A 21,223-nucleotide genomic window follows, 5' to 3' on the forward strand; every position below is an offset into this window, starting at 1 on the left:
CAAGATTTTACTGTACACATGTAGGGACTGTGGATTCTGGAGGTTGGGGGGGAATTCTGTTAGACTACAATATTTTATAATTGTAGGATTCATGCTAGAATGCAGCTGATTAATAGATGTAGGATATTTTCAGGACTCTTTTTTTTTTTTTAATATATATAATCTCCTTCAAATAATGAAAGCTCAGGCTTAAAATGAAAAGATCCTATTTCTCTTCTTACTTAATAAACTGAGATTAAACACACTAACCTCCCCCCTGGAGACCCTCCTCTGGGTTCACAGCCTCCAGACATGAGCGACATCAACGTGAGAGATTTTTTTTTTCTTCCCCCCCTCTGAGCTTCTTTCATTCATATATTTTGTCTCAGATTCCGGATCAAAAATTTTTTGATTGAGTTTCGGTTTGAGCAAATCGTCTGGACTTTCTCCACCGGTGCGCCACCTTCTCTCCGCCCACAGCTCCGTGACGCGGCCGCTCCTCCTTTATAACGCGCCGCGCTGCGTCCAGACACGCCAGATGGAGACACGAGTGGGACGCATCGCCACGCACCACACCGGTTATTGAATAGAAAGGAGAAAAAAAAAACACAGAATAATAGAGGCGAAAGGGATTTCTATACGAGGCGATCGCTCACACCACTGTGCTAAATGGATACCGGTTGTTTCAGCGCGGCGCAGCGTATTTCGTGCCACGCCATGAATGCGGATTTATTTAAGGCTGCTCCGGAGCGTGGACCCCAGCAGCCCTCCTCTGCCCCGGCGAAAAACAGCAGGAACAAACCCGACCAAACCAAACCAGAGCTGGCTCAAGTGGTGACAGACTCCAAGACGGGCAGATCCTACAGTAAAGGGAAGCTTTTGGGAAAGGTACGGAGGTTTCATTTCACATCTCCAGACTGGATCTAGAATCTGACTGTTTAAGAATCGCTCGGTGTTGTTTTTAGATAAATGCGGAGGCTCTGGGTGATTTAATATTCATAATGAGCTGTCGTCCAGGTGTGTTTGTGATGCGGGAACATAGAATGACCTCGTGGTGGATGTGACCAATCTTGCCCCTGGTGTGCGCGTCATTGCTGAATGAATCAGGCGCAAGGTGTGCCCGGCTCGTGTGCGCACACATGGCTGGCAACACCTTTTTTTTATGAAAAAAAAAAAAATGTCGAGATCGATTCTTCCCAACACCAGCCTCAGACGAATGTTCCACCCAGAGACACATCTGTGCGCCTGTTCCGCGGGTTGTCGCCGCTGTGCTGGTTTTCACTGTATGTGCTGCGTATGAATGGAAACGACTGTATCAACATGTTGCTCGTCATCGATACGCTGCGTCGGGCAGACAGCCAAGTCTTTTTTCCTCTGCTGCCTGCCGCAGAGCTGGAAACGTCTCCGTCAGTTTCACGGTTAATGAATGCAGCAGCTCGGTCTGCCTCATCCTTCATGTCCCCCCAGCATGTGATCGCATCAAGCAAAATGCATGATTAAACAGCACATCCAGGGCTGATTGTCTTCTGTTTTTTAAAAAGGTGCATCAAAGGATGCTGATGATCTTGATTATAAAATGGTGCATCTGCCCAGACTGAACCGTTTTTCATTAGTATTGTGCTAAATCCTGGATTGGTTATTTCCTTTTATGTATAATTGAAATCCTCCACAGCAGGCTTTCAGAATTGGCTAAATTATTGATGAATCATTTTTGATTGCTTCGTCTCAAGCTATTGATCCTCGGGTCAAAGACTTGCCATTGAGGCAGATTATTTATGGCCATTGCAGGTTTTTAACCTGCTGCTTTTGTTAACTGATTATTCTGTGTCTCCCAAGGGTGGCTTTGCCAGATGCTACGAGATGACAGACCTGTCCAACAACAAAATGTATGCTGTGAAGGTGATTCCACAGAGCAGGGTGTCCAAACCACACCAGAGGGACAAGGTACATAACCTCACCTCTTTCGTATCCTCGGTGTGCCTCACCGAGTCCCTCGCTCAAAATCAATACCTGGATTGTTTTTAAAGGGCTGAAATATGTACACAAATTGATCGTTTGTCAATTTTCGACAGATCACCAATGAGATCGAACTGCACAAAACCCTGTCGCACAAGCATGTGGTGAAATTCTCGCATCATTTCGAAGACCAAGAAAACATCTACATATTCCTCGAGCTCTGCAGTCGGAAGGTGAGACTTCAGAATCATCTAGAACAGTCTGCACAGCTTACCTCTGCTTCGCACGTACACCGTTTGCCTTGTTTTGCTCCACAGTTGCACTAAACAGCCTTTATTAATATTTTAGATCTGATTTAACCCTCTTGGGTCGTGGCCATTTTTCCCCTAATAGTGCTGCCTTGAGTCTTTTACTATATTAAAAACACTCAGTGCAGCAAGGTGCAAGTAATTGATATTTGTCATTGCAGTCTGGGCTGTTTGAATGTGTGTGCTGCAGTGATGCCCACTGACTTTATGAACAATGACCCACAGTTTTAAGGTATCCAAGTTTAACAGACGAGTCACTGTTGATCTCATCCGAATGACAACACCATCTAATTTTCATGCGGCTGCAGGGCTGTGTGTGTGTGTTTGCGTGTCTGTGGCGATGCTGTACCGTCCCGCTGACGAATGCGGGGTTGACAGTTCACCCATTGCTCTGTCTCTGCAGTCCCTGGCACACATTTGGAAGGCGAGACACACGCTCACGGAGCCAGAAGTGCGATATTACCTCAAACAGATCATATCCGGCCTCAAGTACCTCCACAGCAGAGGGATCCTGCACAGAGATCTCAAACTAGGTATGTAAACCAGCGACTGGAACGTGGCGTGTGCGCACGCGAAAGCATCCCAGGAATCTGCTGTGACTTTTTGGGTGCAGACGCATGTTATCTGTGGAATGCTGACTGGACGAATGGTTTTGTCTCTTTCAGGCAACTTCTTTGTCAACGAGAACATGGAGCTGCGGCTGGGAGACTTTGGCCTCGCTGCCAAGCTGGAAACAGTGGAACAGAGGAAAAAGTAAGAGTTAAAACGTTCTTTTTTTTGGCTACCATTTTAAAATGATTCTCACAAATAGTCAATTGAATCATCTCATTGTTAAATAAAACATTCATGATGGGTCTCCGGATGTCAGACACAGCTTCTCGCTAAGACTTTAATGCCTTACAAAAAGTAGTTCACTCAAAACCATTACCTCAGTCGCTCATTCTTCCTCCCACAACTTTCCCCCAGTAAGTACCTAACTAAACCGGTTTTCAAGTGGCAGTTGAATGTAACGCTTAGAGCAGAGTTTCAATACCTGTTTGACATCTTCCTGTGGAATACCAGCAGCCTGAGTGTGACAGGGAAAAAAAAAAAAAAAGAAGCCGTAACAACCGCTGTGTTGTCGGCACGAAGCCATCAAACAGAAACTACGTGAGAAAGGTTTGAAGTGTTAAATCTAACCTGTTGCTTGTTGGGTTTTTTTTTTTTCCTCAGAACAATCTGTGGGACTCCCAACTACCTGGCCCCCGAGGTGCTCAACAGACAGGGCCACGGCACAGAGTCTGACGTGTGGTCACTCGGATGCGTCATGTGAGTTTTGTTTTTTTTCTTGTTTATTTTAGCCGAGAGTTATTTGATTTATAAAGTAGATTGTGTGTGTGTGTGTTTTCGGTTTAATCTAAGCTTCATCTTATCTCAAATCAGTAGAGGGAAAAAAACAAACACTTTCTTTGACATCTTTAGTTATTCCTTTGTCTTGATTTGGCCTTCGTTTCTCCCTCGCAGGTACACACTGATGTGCGGCAACCCTCCTTTTGAGACTCTTGACTTGAAAGAAACGTACAAGTGCATAAAGGAGGTTCGGTACAACCTGCCATCCACGCTTTCCCCCGCTGCACAGAAACTCATCTCAGGCATCCTCCAGAAAAATCCCAGTGACAGACTCACACTGGACCAAATCCTCAACCACGAATTCTTCACCAAAGTACGTTATAATGCTCCTAGCAGCTCTGCCAGTGTTATAAAACTGTGACGGAGACTTAAAGCTATTCTACTTTTTGCTATTAGCTGAAGATCACAATGCTGCTTCAGGAGTGTGAAAACGGTGTGAACGAACTGTGTGCCGTCCTTTTTTTTTTTTTCTCACCAGCTTGTCTCCACGCTTTCTTTCTCTCTCAGGGTTACACTCCTGACAAACTTCCCCCCAGCAGCTGCGTGATGGTGCCAGAGCTTCACCCCCCGAGCCCTGCCAAGAAATTCTTCACTAAAATGGCCAAGAGCCTCTTTGGCAAGAAGAAAGCAAAAGGTAAGCAGCGAGAGAAGCAGCCAAGTGACTGACACACGGGAAGACTAGGTCATCCGTTTTTAGAAAGTCATTTGTTAGCTACATATTTGTGCCTTTCCAAATGTAATTATGCGGCACCTGTCATCTTGTTAATTAGATTTTTGTCTCACGAGAACTTGAATTTAAAAAGCCTTCAAACTGGAGAACTGGATCCTGTTCAGTTTTCCTTAAAGCATCTCCAAAAACCGCTGCAGCCGTTTGAACGCGTTTAAAAATATATATTTGCTGTGACTACAACGCGTGAATCTTTTTGTCTTCGCAGTGGAGAAGATTCCGTGCGAAGAAAAAGATGACAAGGACATTTCCAAGCTGGTGTCGGGGATCGTTAAATGTTCCATCAACCGGCAGATCAGCTACAAAACAGTGGGACCCAATGAGGTACGTCTTTGATCTTTTTATTTTCCTACTTCTGCGAGAAAATGTCGGCCTAGTTTTGAAACAAAAAAAAATGGGTAATTCCAGCTACTGATACGCAGGGTTCGCATGCAGCGATTCGACGGGGGAAAGTGCACATTTTCATGACAGGCAAACCTCTGTTATGACTAAGAATGGTTTTATATCTGGTGGTTTAAAAGCTTTAAACCGTGTTAATTTAAATAGGAAAAAAAAACATTGTAGAAATGTCACTTCAGTGGAAATGGAGTGAATAAACATCTTGTTATGAGGGATGGTTTTTCCTCCACCTGAATATAGTATTATTTGGACAATGGATTATGTGTTTAATTATACAGATATGTCAAAGGATTTCAATTTGTTTTTGCTGTATAGGAGTAGTAGCGTCCCAGATGTCCTTCAGCTTGTCAACAGATGAATAAAACTCGGTGGAGAAACGTAGCTGCAGCTGTTGAAATGAGCGTTTAGCGACAAATTAAAGCGCATTTACTTTTATTGAGGCCGCTTTTCTAGTAAGACTCTGAGGTAACGGTCGCAGCGTACTTTGCAAAATCGCTGCCTCCGCTATGTAATTATTTCACTGCCGTTCTCATGATGTATTTATTTGAAAATAAGATTGCGATCTGCAACCGGAGCCGAGGCTAGATGCCACAACAGCAGGCTGCTCAGCTGGCCCGATCCCTAATCAGGCTTCTATTTATAGAGCCCAATAGGAGCTCCATTGTTTGCTCTTTGGGGGTGATTTTTATCTGCTTGATGAACCTGTTTTGAGAAACCAGGTCGCAGTCGATGACTGTATGCCCTTTCGGTATTCTCTCGTTTTGTTTGACAACACGAACGAGGACTGAAGTGACCCTGCTTAGGTGTTGTTTGCAGAACAAACATGTTATTCTAACGAGTGCTTTCCTGGCTTTGTGGTAACATGACATTAGATGCTAGATGTCAAACTTGCAGCAGGTTTGCAAAGCGCACAGCGGGAACTGGTGTAGTTTCACACAGCCAACATTAGAACATTCAAACCCAATGCAGCAGCAGCAGCAGACTGAGCCGTCGCTGAATTTAGACAAACCAGCACCACTGCTGCCTGAGCAAACGTTAGTAGAACTCATTTAATTCTGTGGTCAACATGTTTTTTTAGCATGTGACTTTCCACCTCGCCCATCCTGTGCGATCACTCTGGGTGTGTCATTGTCATTAACGTGTGTTGAATCATCTCTTGCTGCTCAGGTGCCCTCTCCCACCGGTCAGCTGGCCAACACCGTGCCTCTGGAACAGACTCCCGCCGAGGAGGAATCCAGGAAGTCAATCTCTCGCTCCTTTAAGGGCACCATGGCCAGCAGCACTGAACGTAGGTGTCAGCTCTTGTGACTAACCAGTTCTTTCTTTTTTACAAAACCGTTGTATTCATGTGTTGTTCGTTTCCTCTCCAGCGTGTGAGGACGTCCTGACCCCTGCAGCTGTTGCCGAGTCTGCCTTGAAAGTTCTCAACGGCTGCCTGGCCACCATGCCTGCAGGTAGGAGAAGACAAAAAACACTCCAATAGGAAGTTCGATGTGATGTCTAGTGAATGGCGTTTTGCAGTCTTTTCATCGGAGATTGGCACACAGTTGAGGGAAATGTTGCTTCCCTCTTACTTTCTGTTGCATTAGATTACAAATGATGCAGAATTATTCAAACTTAAGCAGCCAGGGCTTTTCCTTGCCTCAGCTGTTTCTTTAAATCCTCCAAATATGTGCTGACTCATGTCGCTCTGAACGCCTTTGAGATTATAGCATTTGTAGCCTTTTTTTTTGTAAAATGTTGACTTAGACTTGAGGAAATCTAAAGTTTTTTTTTTTCCCCCCTCCTATCACTGTTTTTTCCACTTAAATTAGCTCTGGTGTCAGAAACTGTGAAACTGTTCCCTAATCCCTGACATTCTTTTTGTCTGTGTGTGCGCAGCCACGAGGAACCCACCCTGTTTGTCCAGGCCGCAGTCCTTCCTGTGGGTGACTAAATGGGTTGACTACTCAAACAAATACGGTTTTGGCTACCAGCTCTCCAACCAAAGCATAGGTGTGCTCTTCAACGAGGGAACGCATCTCAGCCTGTGTGACCAACGCAAGTAAGTGCCTCGGGAGCTGCAGTGTTTATTTAAGGTGTCAGGTGTGAAGATTTGCATTGTTCTGAAGCCTTCTTGGATGTTACGTAATGACTGTTCTCAGCCAAGTGACAGGGCTGCTCTGATGCTGTGTGCTTTCTTACATTTTTAATTAATTTTTTTCCCCTCTTTTTGCTCCCTACAGGACAGTCCACTACTGCCTGACCAACAACAAACACTTCACCTTCCCAACCAGCTCCCTACCTGAGCAACTTCGCAGCCAGAAACAAATTGTGGAGCTTATGGCCAACTACATGGAGCAGAACCTTATGGAGGTATGACAGTGATCCTTCGGTTGTTAGAGTGCATTTATTAGTTTAACTGTGTGCAGCTGATAGAAAGCAATACATTTTTTCTCAGGCTTTAAAGTTTATTTTAACAAAATGTTATCAAAGAACAGATTATTTAAGACGATCTTGTGTGAAATCAACTAAACCTTCTCTGTCCTCCTCAGGGTGGAGATCTGCATTGTGAGGACCAGAACGCAGGTTCTCCTCCTCTGCTCCTCCAGTGGGTCAAAACCGACCATGCTCTTGTCATGCTCTTCAACAATGGCACTCTACAGGTTCGAATAACTCAAATTCTGCAATCATAGTCCACAATTCATTCATTAAACAAGTAATGTAGCCTTGAAATTATTCACAGCAGGTGTAGCGTCACGTTCTGATGATTGGTAAAGCGGTGTTGGATTGTAAAACTCCTTTACTTACATTTTATTCTCTATTTTTTATCTTGTCCAGGTCAACTTCTACACAGACCACACCAAGATCATCCTGTGCAAGTCGTCCGACGACTCCTACCTGCTCACCTACATCAGCCGGGAACGCGTCTCCTACACTTACCTCCTCAGCATGCTGAATGAGATGGGCTGCACCTCTGAGCTCCGACACCGACTCAGATACGTGGTCCAGCTGCTCCAACACCACACCGATGCCTGAGAGCGCGGCTCAGTGCCTCCTGGGCCGCCCGAGCCGTAGATGCCTTCGAGGCAACTTGACTGGTTATCACATTTTCTTAGGCAGCCTGACTGGTTGATATAATTTCTCAAGGCGGCGCCGGGAGAGAGGTCGACACCTGTTCGGTTGACGGATGGAAGGCTGCTCAAACTCCCCTGAGCAATATACTTGTCTGGACCGGTGCCGAGGCAGCTGATTATCACACTGGCTGACCTTGATAAACGTCAAGCAGTCGGGGGAAGTTGCCCGATGCAGCATCTGCCTGAAGGGTCTGTGCCCGTCCAGCTCCTGCCTCAAAGGTATCCACCCGGAAGGTATTGATGCCTGAAATAAGAGACTCATGCCTGGCCTGAAACAATGGAATCCCTCACAGGCAGATGCCTACATGAACACCCAGCTACCTTCCCTCACTCACTCGCAACCACCGCTTCTCGGCTTGACCTTTCAAAGCCACCAAACCCTGCAGCTTTCAGCTTCCCCTGATAGCGGAAAAACACAGGCATGGTTTCTCAAAGGTATCTAAACACTACAACTGTCCTATTCGCTTGCAACGGAGCAGGGATAATCTTGTGGCTGAAGTGCTTTTTAAGGCTCGGTTTTCCAAAAAAAAGCATTTTAGCAGCAAGGTCTTTTTACACCGTTGACTCGCACTTGCAACTGTGATCTTTCAGCCGAGATGCTTTGGGAAGAAGTACGGTTTGACTGGAAAGAGAAAGAGTGAAGCCCTCCTACCCTCAGTTGGTTTCTGGCCTCTTTGGACCATGGTACACACATTCATTTTTATTTTTTTTTTATTTATAAAACAAAAAAAACAAAAACAAGTATGAGCCAGCTATAGGATCACACTAAGATCTTGACCTCACATGCACAAATAACATTCCTGGCCTTATTTGATGATGTTGATGCTAAAGTTTTCAGAGTTATTACTTCTTCTGCTCCAACATCACCTTCTTTTTTTTTTTTTTTTTTTTCCATTATTAGATACAAACTTCACTGATGTGGTACACGGCATACTACAGGGGCTATGATGGGAGCAACACAACTTTGCACTTTTTTTTTTCCATCTTTGTTTTGTAAAATTCATCTGGAAAACCTTTTTACTATCACTTGTTCTATTTTACTTGTTTTTAAAAACTAGATACCAAAAGGCTTTTTCTTTGTTGGATTTTAAAAAGTGATTCAGTTTTAACTTCACACCCAGTAGGTGAACAACGCGTGCGTCACGCGTGTCCTCGCGAACAGAGTTGTCGGTTGGAAAAAATGAGGGTGGGGAGGGGGGATAAAAGTGCCTTTCTGAGGGATGTCTGTATAGTGCAATAACAACCCTTTGTGAATGTCAAGCTGGCTACAAACAAGATGTTGAGATGGGTTTTACAGGTGAGATTTACTCTTGTACTTTGAGCTAAGTTTAAAGGTAAATCCAATAGCACTACACTCTCACTACCTGGTATAAGCTTTTAGAAACAACCGTTATCATAAGTATATATCCCAATAATATCTACTATGGAAAAGAGAAAAAAAAAAAAGAAGAAAACATTGTACTCTGTTGTACTGTACTGTAATCCTTTATCGGTTTACATTGCTTTCTCGACCCAGAGTTGTATCCTAAAAAACTGTGACCTGGAATGCAAGTATTAACGTACATGTGTTTTCAAAGAAAATCAAAAACCCAACATTGTGAAAGCCATCTGCCAATTCAAGAAGAGTCTTTATTTTTTGGCACATAATGTCCTGTTTTATTTATTTTTTATTTATATGTGGATTTTTTTATTTATTGTGTAAACGTTGCGGTCTTGACACAAGGAAAACGTTCAATTCCGATCACCTTTTTGTATGTAACATATTTCGGGGGAAAATGGGACAAAAATAAAGTTTATTGAAAATGAACAAAATGTGCTCTTGTTGTTGTTGTGCGTGAAATGTGTTGCTTGATTTCCCAACGCATTAGAGATGAGGAATTATTTATTTTATAACTAAAATAGAGTGCAGACAATAAGTGCTAATGAGTACATCATTTAAAAGCTCTATTTTAGTTCAATTTAATTAGAATAATTGTTTTTTTAATTGTTAAACCATTCCATACATTATAAAATCAAATCGGTTAGATGCATGCTCTGTATTGTTTGATTAAAAATAGTGCTTGCATTAAACTAGAAGTGGATTTGTCAGTAGAAAACACCCAACTTACACTCTCGCCTTTACGAGGATGTTTGTGCTGGTGGGCACTCTGAATACAATTCTTGGCTATGCAGATGACATACTTGAATTTCTGGAAATTTGCCATGAACTGAGATCCAGTTTCTGCTTGGAAAAATCATTTCCTTTAATATAAATGTCTGCACAACTTCCTACTTTCTACAGTTTTCCTCCCACGGATGTCGTGGCCACTCGTACAACCCTTAACTGTAAGGACATTCAAGTCCACTGGACCTTTTTCACACAGCGAGGACGGCAGCAGCGGTGTTAAAACTGTGAAAGTGTCAGCTCACCAGGGTAGCCTTGGTATGTCTGATAAAGCCATACAATGATTGCTTTGTTGGAGGCTGACTCACATAGCTGGGCTTCAGTTTCAGTGTGGGTCTGTTTCTCCTATTGTTGGGAAACTTGTTGGATATAAGTTAATACACACTGCTAGCCCCCTACAATTAATATAACATTACATTTTATTTCACAACGTAAGTCACCTCAGGGCACTTTAAAGTCAAAACCTCAGAATATCAGAGAGAGAAACCAAATGATTCCACCTTAGACAGGATTTGGTGACAATGTGGAGAAAAAAAAAACTCCCTTTTAACAGGAAGAAATCAGAACCAGGCTCAAGGAAGCCATCCATCTGCCTCGACTGGTTGGGGAGAGTAAAGGTAGGTTAAGGCCAGTAACCACAGACCAGAAATATGCAGCTCCAGAGCCAGAGATACCTGCAGGAAGTTTGCAATTCTGGCACATAAATGGAGAGTCAAGAGAGTAGAGTACAGAGGTGCTCATTGCATCATGGGAAGTTCCCCTAGGCAGCCGGGGCTTATAGCAGCATAACGAAGGGATGGTTCAGGGTTACCTGAGCCAGCCTGAGCTATAAGTTAGATCAAAAAGGAAAGTTTTAAGCCTAATCTTCAAAGTAGAGAGGTTGTCTGCCTCCTGCACCCAAACTGGGAGCTGGTTTCACAGGAGAGGAGTCTAATAACTGAAGGCTCTGCCTGCCATTCATCTTTTGGAAACTCAAGAAACCGCAAGTAAGAATGCAGTCGAAGCGTTAAGTTTTCTGTTGAGATGATATACTGCACAGATGATATAGGAACAACATTCATTTATTTAATTTTAGTCCTGTACTAACATGTGTGTCTGGATGGACAACCAATCTAGTGCAAGTCAAATCTACCAATGGGAACAAATACAGTTATCTAATTGTGGAAATAGTGTGAAGGAGCTTGGTCATTCTGTACCTATAGGGAAACACAATGTTCATTACTGAAGACTGGAGCCACACCAGACCGTCATTACAAAGATAAATCCACAACGGTCCTGTAATAGGTTATGATGCGGCGTTCCTCTGGAGCCCTGTTGGTTTCAAATTTATTCACATCCTACTAGTCTCGGGAGTGTAAGAAAAAAAAAACACAAATACATCATGTCTCAGCTGATAAAGGTGCAATGGTGCTTAGAGAGCAAAAAGGGAATAAACTTGAGCATAGATGAAAAAGCCAGAATTTAATCACATTCACGTCACAGGTCAGCATATTCCAGCAACTGCACTGTTGTTTGTGTGTATCACAGGTACTGAACGATCCAGTGACACCACAAAAGCACAATGTAGCCGGTGTGCGTTGCTCTCTACACAGATCCTGGGATTTTCTTGGAAGTCCTACAGGCAGGAGTTTGACATTTCTTTTCCCTGAAAATGAGAAAAAACATGCAGGAACTACATTCATGATCCAGGCAACCATTGTCAGCCAGTGTAATCAAGTTTCATCATGTTTCATGTGACACAATTGAGTCCTAAACCAGATCTACTGCCCGACTCTGAGACACAATCTGCTCTTTAGAAAGAGGAGCTTCTCGACGTGAGCCTGGTCTTTTGTTTGCCCTGCGGCCCTCGGCAGAAACATTACTGACGCCCCACAGTGAGCTCCTCAAAGCGCTGGAAGGAACAACTTCATTAAATAAACTGTCTGCAGCCGAGAGCGTGTGAAGTTCTCGTCACAGCTTTGGTACACAAATGAAGAATGAATGACTCTGTTCTGTCGGTTCTGTCTTTGTCCTAAAACAATCTGATCTTCTCGCAACAGTTATGTAGTCTCTGTTTATTTAAGAAAATGCTTAAAAATTTGCATTTTAGAAAACGGTACACAAGGTTACATCACAGACAAATTCAGACTCTTAGCAAAACTATTGAGGTATTTTAAGAAATCTCAAAATAATCTTTCCAATGTAACACGTTATTTTCTGTCTGAATATGCCGAGAGACTTTATCTTCAGATAAGAAGGAAATAGTTCATGACGTGAATGGGAGAGTCAGACTTGTCATATTATCTATGCAAGAACGGAGCATGTTAGTGTCTATGAATACCACAAAAAGACAAGGAGTCTTTGCACAATAACAACCACAAAGTGCTGCCGGAGGATTCATAAACTGCCAAGTGCAGTTTGTAAAACTACCTAATGCTGAGATGGGATAAGAAACTTTACAATACTGCTCTCCACCTGAGCTAGAATAAAGACTACTACAAGCTCGTAGGGGTTTTTAATGGATTCCAAAGTACCGTGAAGGCCGACAAATCAGAAAACAAGCATACAACACGTGAAACACTAATGCACAGATACAGACATGTGATTTTACATTATGTGTGCGCGTACACACTAACACGTTTTGGATTTGGTCACAAAAGCACAAACCACACTGAGTCATAGAGTACACCGTGTGAGTAACCAGCAGACTGCACCGGTTGCCAGGCGAACACACATCCACAAAAAAATTGCACAAACACATTAAAACACACGGCCTGACTCATTGCTGCACTCTGAGCTCGGGTTAAGATGCGGCAAAGTACACGAACAGTTTCTCAACACGGGAACATTAGACTGTAATCAGCCAGAATGATCCTTTAGTGAGGGAGAAGGAAAGATTGCTCAATATTTCTGATCTCCACAGTCGTATAGGGCAAACGTCAACGTGTAAAAATAGTTTTAAAGAAGAAGTGATGGGCTGTGACGTAAAAATCTCTTCAGCGGGAAGCAACCAGACTTCTATTTTAGGTACTGGGAAGACCTCTAATCCAGGAGGCTTCTTCAGAAACTATGAAAGCTCTTTTTCAGTTTAGCTTTTCCGGGAAAAATCCTCAGACCCAAAGGTGATAACATGTTTCCAGCAAATGACACAAGCTGGAAAATACCTGCGCCAAACATCCCATTGTGTGGTGTGTTAACGGGGTTTAACGCATCGGGTTAACGTGACCGTTTAACACCCAAAAAATCTGAAATTTGCTTTTATAGAACAGAAACAGAACAAAATAGATGGTTCACATTTTTCACTTGAATGTGTCCTTGATAAGAGTTTGGGAATACACTTATTATCACCGCCACAGCAGAAAACAACACAGTAACAGTAAGCTTTTTAGATGCTGCATCGCAATTTCAGCATGAAATCACTTCCTCAACAGTATAGATATATATATATATATATACCATACTGTACTTTAAATGGCACTCGGCCAAACTTCCCTCAGCAGAATGATTGCTTTCTCAGCCTGCTGCTTTGGCAAAGTCATCTCCTTCCCTTCTTCCGTTCTCTATTATTTTTATTCAAACTATCATGTATTCCACACAGCGTTGATCAACAGCGTTTGATGGGTCGTCGGTTGTTAGTGTCGGCCGATTAATACTCACTGTTGCTCTGAACGACTTTGTAAAGGAACTCCGCAGTACACGGAGAGAGAGGGAGACTGTGACTTTGACATGGACGCACTGCTGGCACTCAGCGGCTCTGTCTGATGTCGCAGATGGCTGGCGACAGCTTTTGGACTTGAATCTTAAGCGTAATTTTGTATGAATCTAAGAAATGTTTGCTGGACTTCATTAGTCAGTGGATGCTTTTTCAGCAGCGTTGCATCACTTACAGCAACAAAAAAATCTCACATCCGAGTGTGTCAAAGGAGACGAATAACCTCCAGATCAAGGTGTGCTGATGATAAGTTGTTTTCAAAAGATTGTAAAATGTCATACGCCTTTGCTATGAGGTCACCCACACATCCCCACCGCTGATACGATTTCCTGCATTTCCTGTGGAAGGATACACCTTTGATTGCATCATGAAAAGAACAAGTTTGGGACAAAACCTCCACTGATACCAATAACAGCCTGTCTTATGTTACACAATGAACAGAGCAGTTCATGAATCTAATAAATGTATTTAAGTGTGGGATTTCATCTCTATTCCCATTCCATTTAATTTATGTACATGCATCATTTATAAAGCCAAGACCGGCTCACGAACCCCCCTTCCTCTTGCCTGTCTATTCCAGATGAATCAAGAGTCTTTAAAAAAGCAATAAAACGTTACATCAAATAAGCAAGCATTCTTTTTTTTTTTTCATCTCCTATTAAACAGCACGGTTAAATCTCATTAAATCCAATCGGTGCTAATGCAGTTTTTATTAGATATAATCACATTGCACCACCTCAGACCTTGTTCACTTCATTTACCCAACATGCTCCACTTTCCTTTGCTTTTCTCTACACTTACACGTGTTGGTTTTCTTCAGAACACTTGGGGGGAAAAAAACACGTTAAGCTTTTCATGTGATGCTCCCATTTCCTCACTACTTTGTCTTTTAAAATAGTCGGAACCGTGTTTAAAGAACCCTTCAAGTGAACATGTTCCCCGTGAGGATTTGCTTATTTCGTGGCGTTGCTTTTCCTTCCCCCCACCGATCCCATCGCATTTACGGGAAGAAATCACCGCTGTGATCTATAAAATCTTTGAAGAAGGGAATGTGAGGCAAGGCGAAGTGGGTGGTAACTCTGAAGGAGTTAAAGGAGGGGGATGTCCTTCCCTTTCCTCTGTTGCTGTTTCTGCTGACCCCTGGCCACATCTTTTTCTGGCTGTGATGTGTGTGTGTGTGTGTTTGTGTTGGCTGCGGTTTATCCTTCATGCGGGATCCTGCTGCTGATGTCACATTCCTGCCTGCTCGGGCTACAGCGGGCGCATCACACACACTCGCGTACGTCACACACCAGTCCTACAGGAAATGTGTGTTTCCTTTTTACGAGACTCCCTCTGTTTCCCATTAAAGGCACAAAGGAGAATGTCATCCACTCTCGTGCTGCCAGACTCAAATTTTCACTCTTCAGCGAGACAGCCCAGAACTTAAGAAAAAGAAAGTTGCTTCCAAGATTATTGAGTCACTTCAGCAGAACGAATGTTTTCGGAGGTTTGAATGCGGCTCGTATTTAGATGGTAGTTCGATACTGGCTTGGTTCCTCTGCGTCAGTGGACAGACTAATCTTGGATGTGGCAACTTGGCATAGGGGCGAAATGCGTGGGGGAGAAAGTCCGCCTCGACCAAAAGAGAATAAATGAGACTCCCTGTACTTACAAAAATGTCCCATTAACAGGTTAGCTGTCTTGTTATTTTAGTCGTGGGCACTTATAGCTTTTTTTATCTAAAGTTAGAGGGTCTGATCACAGCTGAGGTTGGGACCTGTGGACACCAAAACTAAAATAGCAGCAGGATAAATGGTAAATTCCTCCAAATGCACCTCTTAGAATACATAACTTAATTTTGGAAACGCTGGGTCTCTGACTTTTCCACAGAAATAAAACAGAAGAGGTTTAAAAGTAGAGGCAGGAGTGCGTAATACATATACATGCTCTGCTCTTAAACCTCTCCATGCACTCTGTTATTTCACCCTGAGGTTTCCAGCTGGAGATAACTTTAAAGAGGCATCTTTATTCTACATCAGACAGTTGGATGGAAGTTCTATTCTTTGTTTAATCAGCAAAGCATCCTCACAGAAAGATATTTGTCACAGCATACTAGGTCCTTAGCATGTTTGGTTCCTGAAAACGACCATGTTTTAATACTGAGATTGAGAAACTGGCCTTCAACCATTGTGCGCCATTTCGTCTGCAGAAGCTACTAAAATGAAATCAGCCACCTTTAAATCCACCTAAAACCCCTTCGACTGACACACAGCAGTTTTCTTTGAACTGATGTTGTTCTTTATGTTAATGTCCTTGGTCTGTTTGTTGTATAATGTGTTGATACACACTGTTTTTTTTAACTGATTTGTTCTGGTACATGGTGATCAGTACATCCTTGTAAGCGAGAGAGCGTTCCTTCAGTGACTCTCCCTATTTAAATAAAGGTTACATAAATAAACAGAAACAGGTTTCAAATGGTTTTTTCTCACGGCTGGGAATTCTGCTGGCTTAAATGAACGGTTTCTACCAGAGTTTATCACTTATAGCTAGTTAGCAAATGCTAACAGCAAAACTCTGCAACTCCAACTCCGGCTGACTTCTCCCACCGTCCATCCAGCAAATTTTTTTCTACAAATCTGAGGTCAGGTTGCGATAGCAGCAGGCTGATCAGGTTATTCCAGATATCCCGCTCCCCCAACATTGTTTTCCAGTTCCTCCTCGGGGATTGAGAAGCGTTCCAAGGCCTGACAAGATATGTAATTCCTCCAGTGAATTCTGGGTATACCTCGGGGTCTCCTCCCAGTCTGACCTGTAAAATCACCAAAGTAAGGCATCTAGGAGGCATCCCAATCAGAGCCACCTCCGCTGGCTCAGTTTTGTGTGACGACACTCCAAGCTTACAAAACTAATTTTGGCTTGAACTCACCATCACATTTTTTCGGTCACTACTCAGACCTTATAATCATAGGTGGAATGAAGATCGACTGGTAAATCGAGAGCACCGCCTCCTGGATAAGCTCTTTCTCCACCAAGACGGTTTGGTACAACGCCCGCAACACTGCTGACGCTGCACCAATCTGTCAAACGTGATCGTAAGTACTTTTGACAGCTGCATGTGTGACGTAACACTTAAAGAATGCGACTAAAGGACAGGACCCAGGCAGCAACAACAAAAAAGTTGCATCCTCACCAGCAGAGGATTTATGTAGAAGACATAAAAATAAAGAATCAGCATTTCCCTCCATTAGAGCTAGAGAGAAAGCATATTGGACAGTTGTCTAATCATGTTTCAGGATGTGGAATGATGGATGAGTTTGGGTCAGCAGTGCTAATTCTAGCTTGGATTGGGGCTTTGCAAACTGTGACGTAGTAGAATCTCGACTTCGTAACCCCACAAAATAATGAAGTGAGCTGATAATCCATCACTTGACTTTGAAAGCATTTTCTTTGGCATTTTTCCATTTTGACTTGCCACTACAGAAAAAGCACAGGTAAGATGAATTTTGCCATTTGGCTCATCTCCAATAAGGGTCCCAGTAAGATATGAGCCAAACTGCACGTTACAAGGACTCTGAGCAAGTTCGCTTAAATGCAGTCGCTTTAAACGTCATCAATGTTAGTTTTTCTTGCTTTGACAAATGTCTGCTGTGAATAAGCTCGATTAAAAATTCTCTACTTATGAATAGCGTTCACGTCAACAGTGATGCTGTTGTTATGATAATTATGAGATAGCCTTGACACTTAGTAATACAGAAGCGTCTGAAAACCTAACAAATGTGGATGCCTCATATCATCGTTCGGTGTAGTTAAATCCAAATTTACTGAATGTGGTGTGACATTGGTAGGAAATTTTTGCCGTCTAATGATTCAACCATCCCAATGACGCCATGGAATTAGCATTCAGGGAATTAAATATCGACCTAATGGGTTTTTTTTTTGGTGTCTTTTGCGTCCTACTCCAAGATATTCATACGCAGAATAAGGCCTTTGAAATCTACAGCAACATACATCCTGTATCTCCTGTTTTCCAGTTTTTCTACCGTGCCTTTCCTTTCTGTCTTTGGTCTTCGTGCTGGGCTCATTATTTATCCTCGGTAATGATCAGCCGCAATATCTCCTGCTGCGACAACAGAACATGAAACAGCACTAAAACCAAAGTCAAAGCTTTAGGAAGTCAAACATCTGGAGGGAGACAGATGAAGGGAGAGAGAGTGGGAGAGGAAGAATTCAGCCAGACATCCAACTGCTGTGGGACAATTTCACCTAATTAGTAACTTCTGTTTTCTCAAGAGCGTTCTTTCTCCCCAGCCCCCCCCTTCACTGTGTGTGAATGTGTGTGTGAGCCATTGTAATGCTGCTTCCTCACGAATTCCAGCCAAGGCCACAAGCCAAGGCCCGTGTGAGTGTGTGCTTTTGAAAGGGTTTCGTAGCTGCAAGCCCTCGTTTCCTCTCAGGAACACACGTTTCTGAGTCATTTGCATCGGTTTGCATCAGACCCTTTCCCTTCCCACGACTTTGCGTTCAGACCTGCTGCATCCTAATGCATTGTTCAGACCTGCGCGTTCATTTCCCAGATAGATTTCTCAATTTTATGGCTTTCCCATCCACCTCCTCGACACTCCGAACGACGTCTCCCTCAGGAGGCATCATCTGTTCGCACAAAAATAACCAACATCTCAGGTGTCAGCCGCAACCTGTTTCCTGAGTTTCCTCCTGGTTTCCCCATTTTACATCTACTTCATTGCTGTCGTGGTTCTTCTCTGAAATCCCTATTCCGCATTTTCTACCAAAAGAATCTGATGCAATGTTTCTTAAAGGCACGATATGGAATTTGTGAAGACGTTTTAGGATGCTTTCTGAGCCTTATCTCGTCTTGCACCGTTGTCTTTGTCATGCCGTTCTCAGATTCGCGTGCTCGCTTGATGATCTTGCAGTTTTGCGGCTGTCAGTCAATCATAAATCTTGGCTCGCGCCGCGGTGGCTAAACTGATTCACCACTTCTGCATTTTTCACACATATAGAGGCGGAACATTTAAATAAAAACCTAGATTGAACCTCGCTGTAACACGACACGTGACGGTTTTGCCGCTGAATGTACACAGAGCAGAATTTATTATGATGTGGGTGACATGGCGTTCTGTTTGAGACACTCCGCTGGTAACAGACTGTAAACAGTGAGCCGACATCGGTGTAGTTTCAGTCTTTTTGATTACCGAGACAAGCGTGCAGCTAATGACAACATAGCTGTCCAGATGGCTTTCAGAACTTTGAGCAGAGAGCCAAATGAAAACTGTGACTGTCCTTCACTTGTCTGAGAGTGTGTGTGTGTGTGGGTGTGTGTGTGTGTGTGGGGCATGGACCTGCCAGAGACACACACTTGAACAAACAATATACTCATGCGTACACACCGATAGAAAAACTATTTATAGAGCTGAAAAGCCACGAGGTCTATAGTAACCGTGTTGTACTTCGTGGAAAGATCAGCTATGATTATCTTACATCCTGTCGTGTACACACACACACACACACACACACACACACACACACATACACACACACACACAGACACCTACACACTCACACACACTAACAATATATAGACCTTCCTGTTTGTCAGGTGCAGAGGAAGCTAGTTGCATGCAGTGCCCACACAACAACAAACTTGTGAGACAGAGCAAAACAAAAACAGTTCCATGGCGTAATGTGATTTTTTTTCCATCAGTTATGAATATCAAAGACAAAGTCGGTTGCAGTGTTGCAGCGTCAGAATCCTGCAGGTGTGACTTCATAAGGCACCGATGCTCTTTGAGTTGCTACTTCTTGTATAGAGTGTGAATTTTAGACGAGCGTTTAATCTACGAATGTGTAAAAAGCATCGCAATTAGCGCGCAGATTCTCAGCCACCTAGGTCATGGTAATCCTAAGTGCTTAAGTAGGAGCCAAATGGGCTTCTTTTTTTTGCCGTCTACTTAAGCACTTAGGATTATTGCAAATAGTGTTATACTCATCGAAAATCATTATCCTGCCGACGAACAGTGAGTCACTTTCTGGTAACACGTAACAAGTAGCTGTGTAAAATGCAAATACCGTACGTCGGTTTTCTATGCAAATGTCTGCTGGGAACAAAGCTGTTTTTTTGCTCTAGCTAACGTTTGACTTTCATCAGCAAGCTCAAAGATGGGAATTCTGAAGAGTTCTGCACATATATCTACTTTCTTTTTATATGTTTTGTTGCTGGACTGCTGCTTGTATTTCATCAGTTGTTTGTTTTTCTTTGCCAGCTTCCAGTGAGACAGCATTTTTTCATCTTTTTGGAAACAGCGTGTCGACACCCTTGAATTATGTGGAGACACCTTGTGTGAGAGACTGTTAATCCACTAATGTCTTTGGTAGGAAGAGACTGCTGACTAGGCAGAAGCGCGCAGTGCTGGGAAACAGATGGCCAGAAGGCAGTAATGCAGAGGATGCACTGAGGCTCCAGATTAAGTTTTCTAGAGGGATTTTAAAGGGCATGAACTGTGAACTGATGATTAATTATACCTGCACAGGCAGTTTAAGTTGATCATGACGTGTGAGCTCAAGTGTTGTACGAATTAAGAACCATCAGAATCGGACAGTTTATAGATATTTGCTTGATTAATGTTAAAATCATGCTTTGAAAGTGAAGTTTTAACATTTTAAAAGCACAAGTGAACCATCTGACCACGCTGTGGTTAGTTACACTCATATGACCGAAGTCATGATGCGACAGTCAACTCATCGCTCACTGAATGAGATCATTGAGAATCAGCAGCTCGTCCACTCAGCTGATCAAGGCCGTCTAAAAGCCGGGTCAACTGCTCACATGACTGACGCCACGACTGAAAACATGAATGAGCCGCGTCAGTACAGGACAGGCGACGCAGCAATTTTATCTGCTTTAACCTGATTTCCTGCAGATTCATCGTCATAATCGCAACGCGGCGACAGGAATTTTCAAATCGGAAAAGGATCAGCGGGGAGAAATCCGGGAGCTTAAGTTCCAGCGACAGCACGAGACAACACCGTCTCCATCAAAAACAGATTTCCGGTCTGATGTGTCACTAAAACACTCATCAGAGTTTAACTATACCGGCTCTGTTTAGCTTGTTCTGACGAAGAAATGAGCTTTTTCTATGACTTCCAAGTGCAGAACAAAGTCATGATCAGTGAGAGAATTTCATCATTTGTCACAGAGATACATTCTCTCAGTAGCTGTTTCATTCAAGATGGACTTTTACCACAATTTTTTTCTAGCACAGTTTTCACAGAGGTAGCCAGATGGTGCCATTGAAAGTCTTTGGCTGGCGCGCAAACACTAAAAGTCATGACTGAATTTCAGGAATTCGGTTATGCTTTTGTAGTGTAAAGGATCGTTGGAGACTACGTGAGTGCGAGACTTGATGAGTAACACTTTGGTTTCTTTTCTTCTTTTTATTTATTTCACAGTTAATTTGAATAATTATCTAGACATTTTGGTAAGCAAGGGGACAA

The 21,223-nt window shown here is 43.0% G+C and overlaps 1 protein-coding gene across 2 annotated transcripts; it reads left to right on the top strand.

Moving 5' to 3' along the window:
• The first annotated feature begins 518 nt into the window (after positions 1–518).
• On the top strand, positions 519–9,681 carry plk3 (polo-like kinase 3 (Drosophila)). 2 transcript variants are annotated; one of them, XM_008299610.1, is made up of 15 exons: positions 519–867; positions 1,816–1,923; positions 2,052–2,168; positions 2,647–2,776; positions 2,909–2,996; positions 3,456–3,551; positions 3,747–3,945; positions 4,140–4,266; positions 4,568–4,683; positions 5,926–6,046; positions 6,129–6,212; positions 6,640–6,802; positions 6,984–7,113; positions 7,293–7,403; positions 7,579–9,681. In XM_008299610.1, the coding sequence occupies exons 1-15, from the start codon at positions 649–651 to the stop codon at positions 7,774–7,776; spliced, it is 2,007 nt and encodes a 668-aa protein (XP_008297832.1). In that variant the 5' UTR covers positions 519–648; the 3' UTR covers positions 7,777–9,681. The 2 variants fall into 2 exon arrangements, with proteins under 2 accessions (XP_008297832.1, XP_008297833.1); XM_008299611.1 differs by lacking the exon at positions 7,579–9,681 and adding an exon at positions 7,493–7,514 and having other exon boundaries at positions 7,293–7,461.
• Positions 9,682–21,223: the final 11,542 nt, after the last annotated feature.

The sequence above is a fragment of the Stegastes partitus genome, unplaced genomic scaffold (genome assembly GCF_000690725.1).
Source record: "Stegastes partitus isolate 25-593 unplaced genomic scaffold, Stegastes_partitus-1.0.2 Scaffold1437, whole genome shotgun sequence".
Classification (NCBI taxonomy): Eukaryota; Metazoa; Chordata; class Actinopteri; family Pomacentridae; genus Stegastes; species Stegastes partitus.

What these genes read in the sequence shown, in the direction of transcription:
- plk3 (XM_008299610.1), top strand. Translation starts at nt 649, where the DNA reads ATGGATACCGGTTGTTTCAGCGCGGCGCAGCGTATTTCGTGCCACGCC. An exon ending in AACCACACCAGAGGGACAAG is followed by an intron (nt 1,924 to 2,051) that starts GTACATAACCTC and finishes AATTTTCGACAG; the next exon opens with ATCACCAATGAGATCGAACT. An exon ending in AAACAGTGGGACCCAATGAG is followed by an intron (nt 4,684 to 5,925) that starts GTACGTCTTTGA and finishes CTTGCTGCTCAG; the next exon opens with GTGCCCTCTCCCACCGGTCA.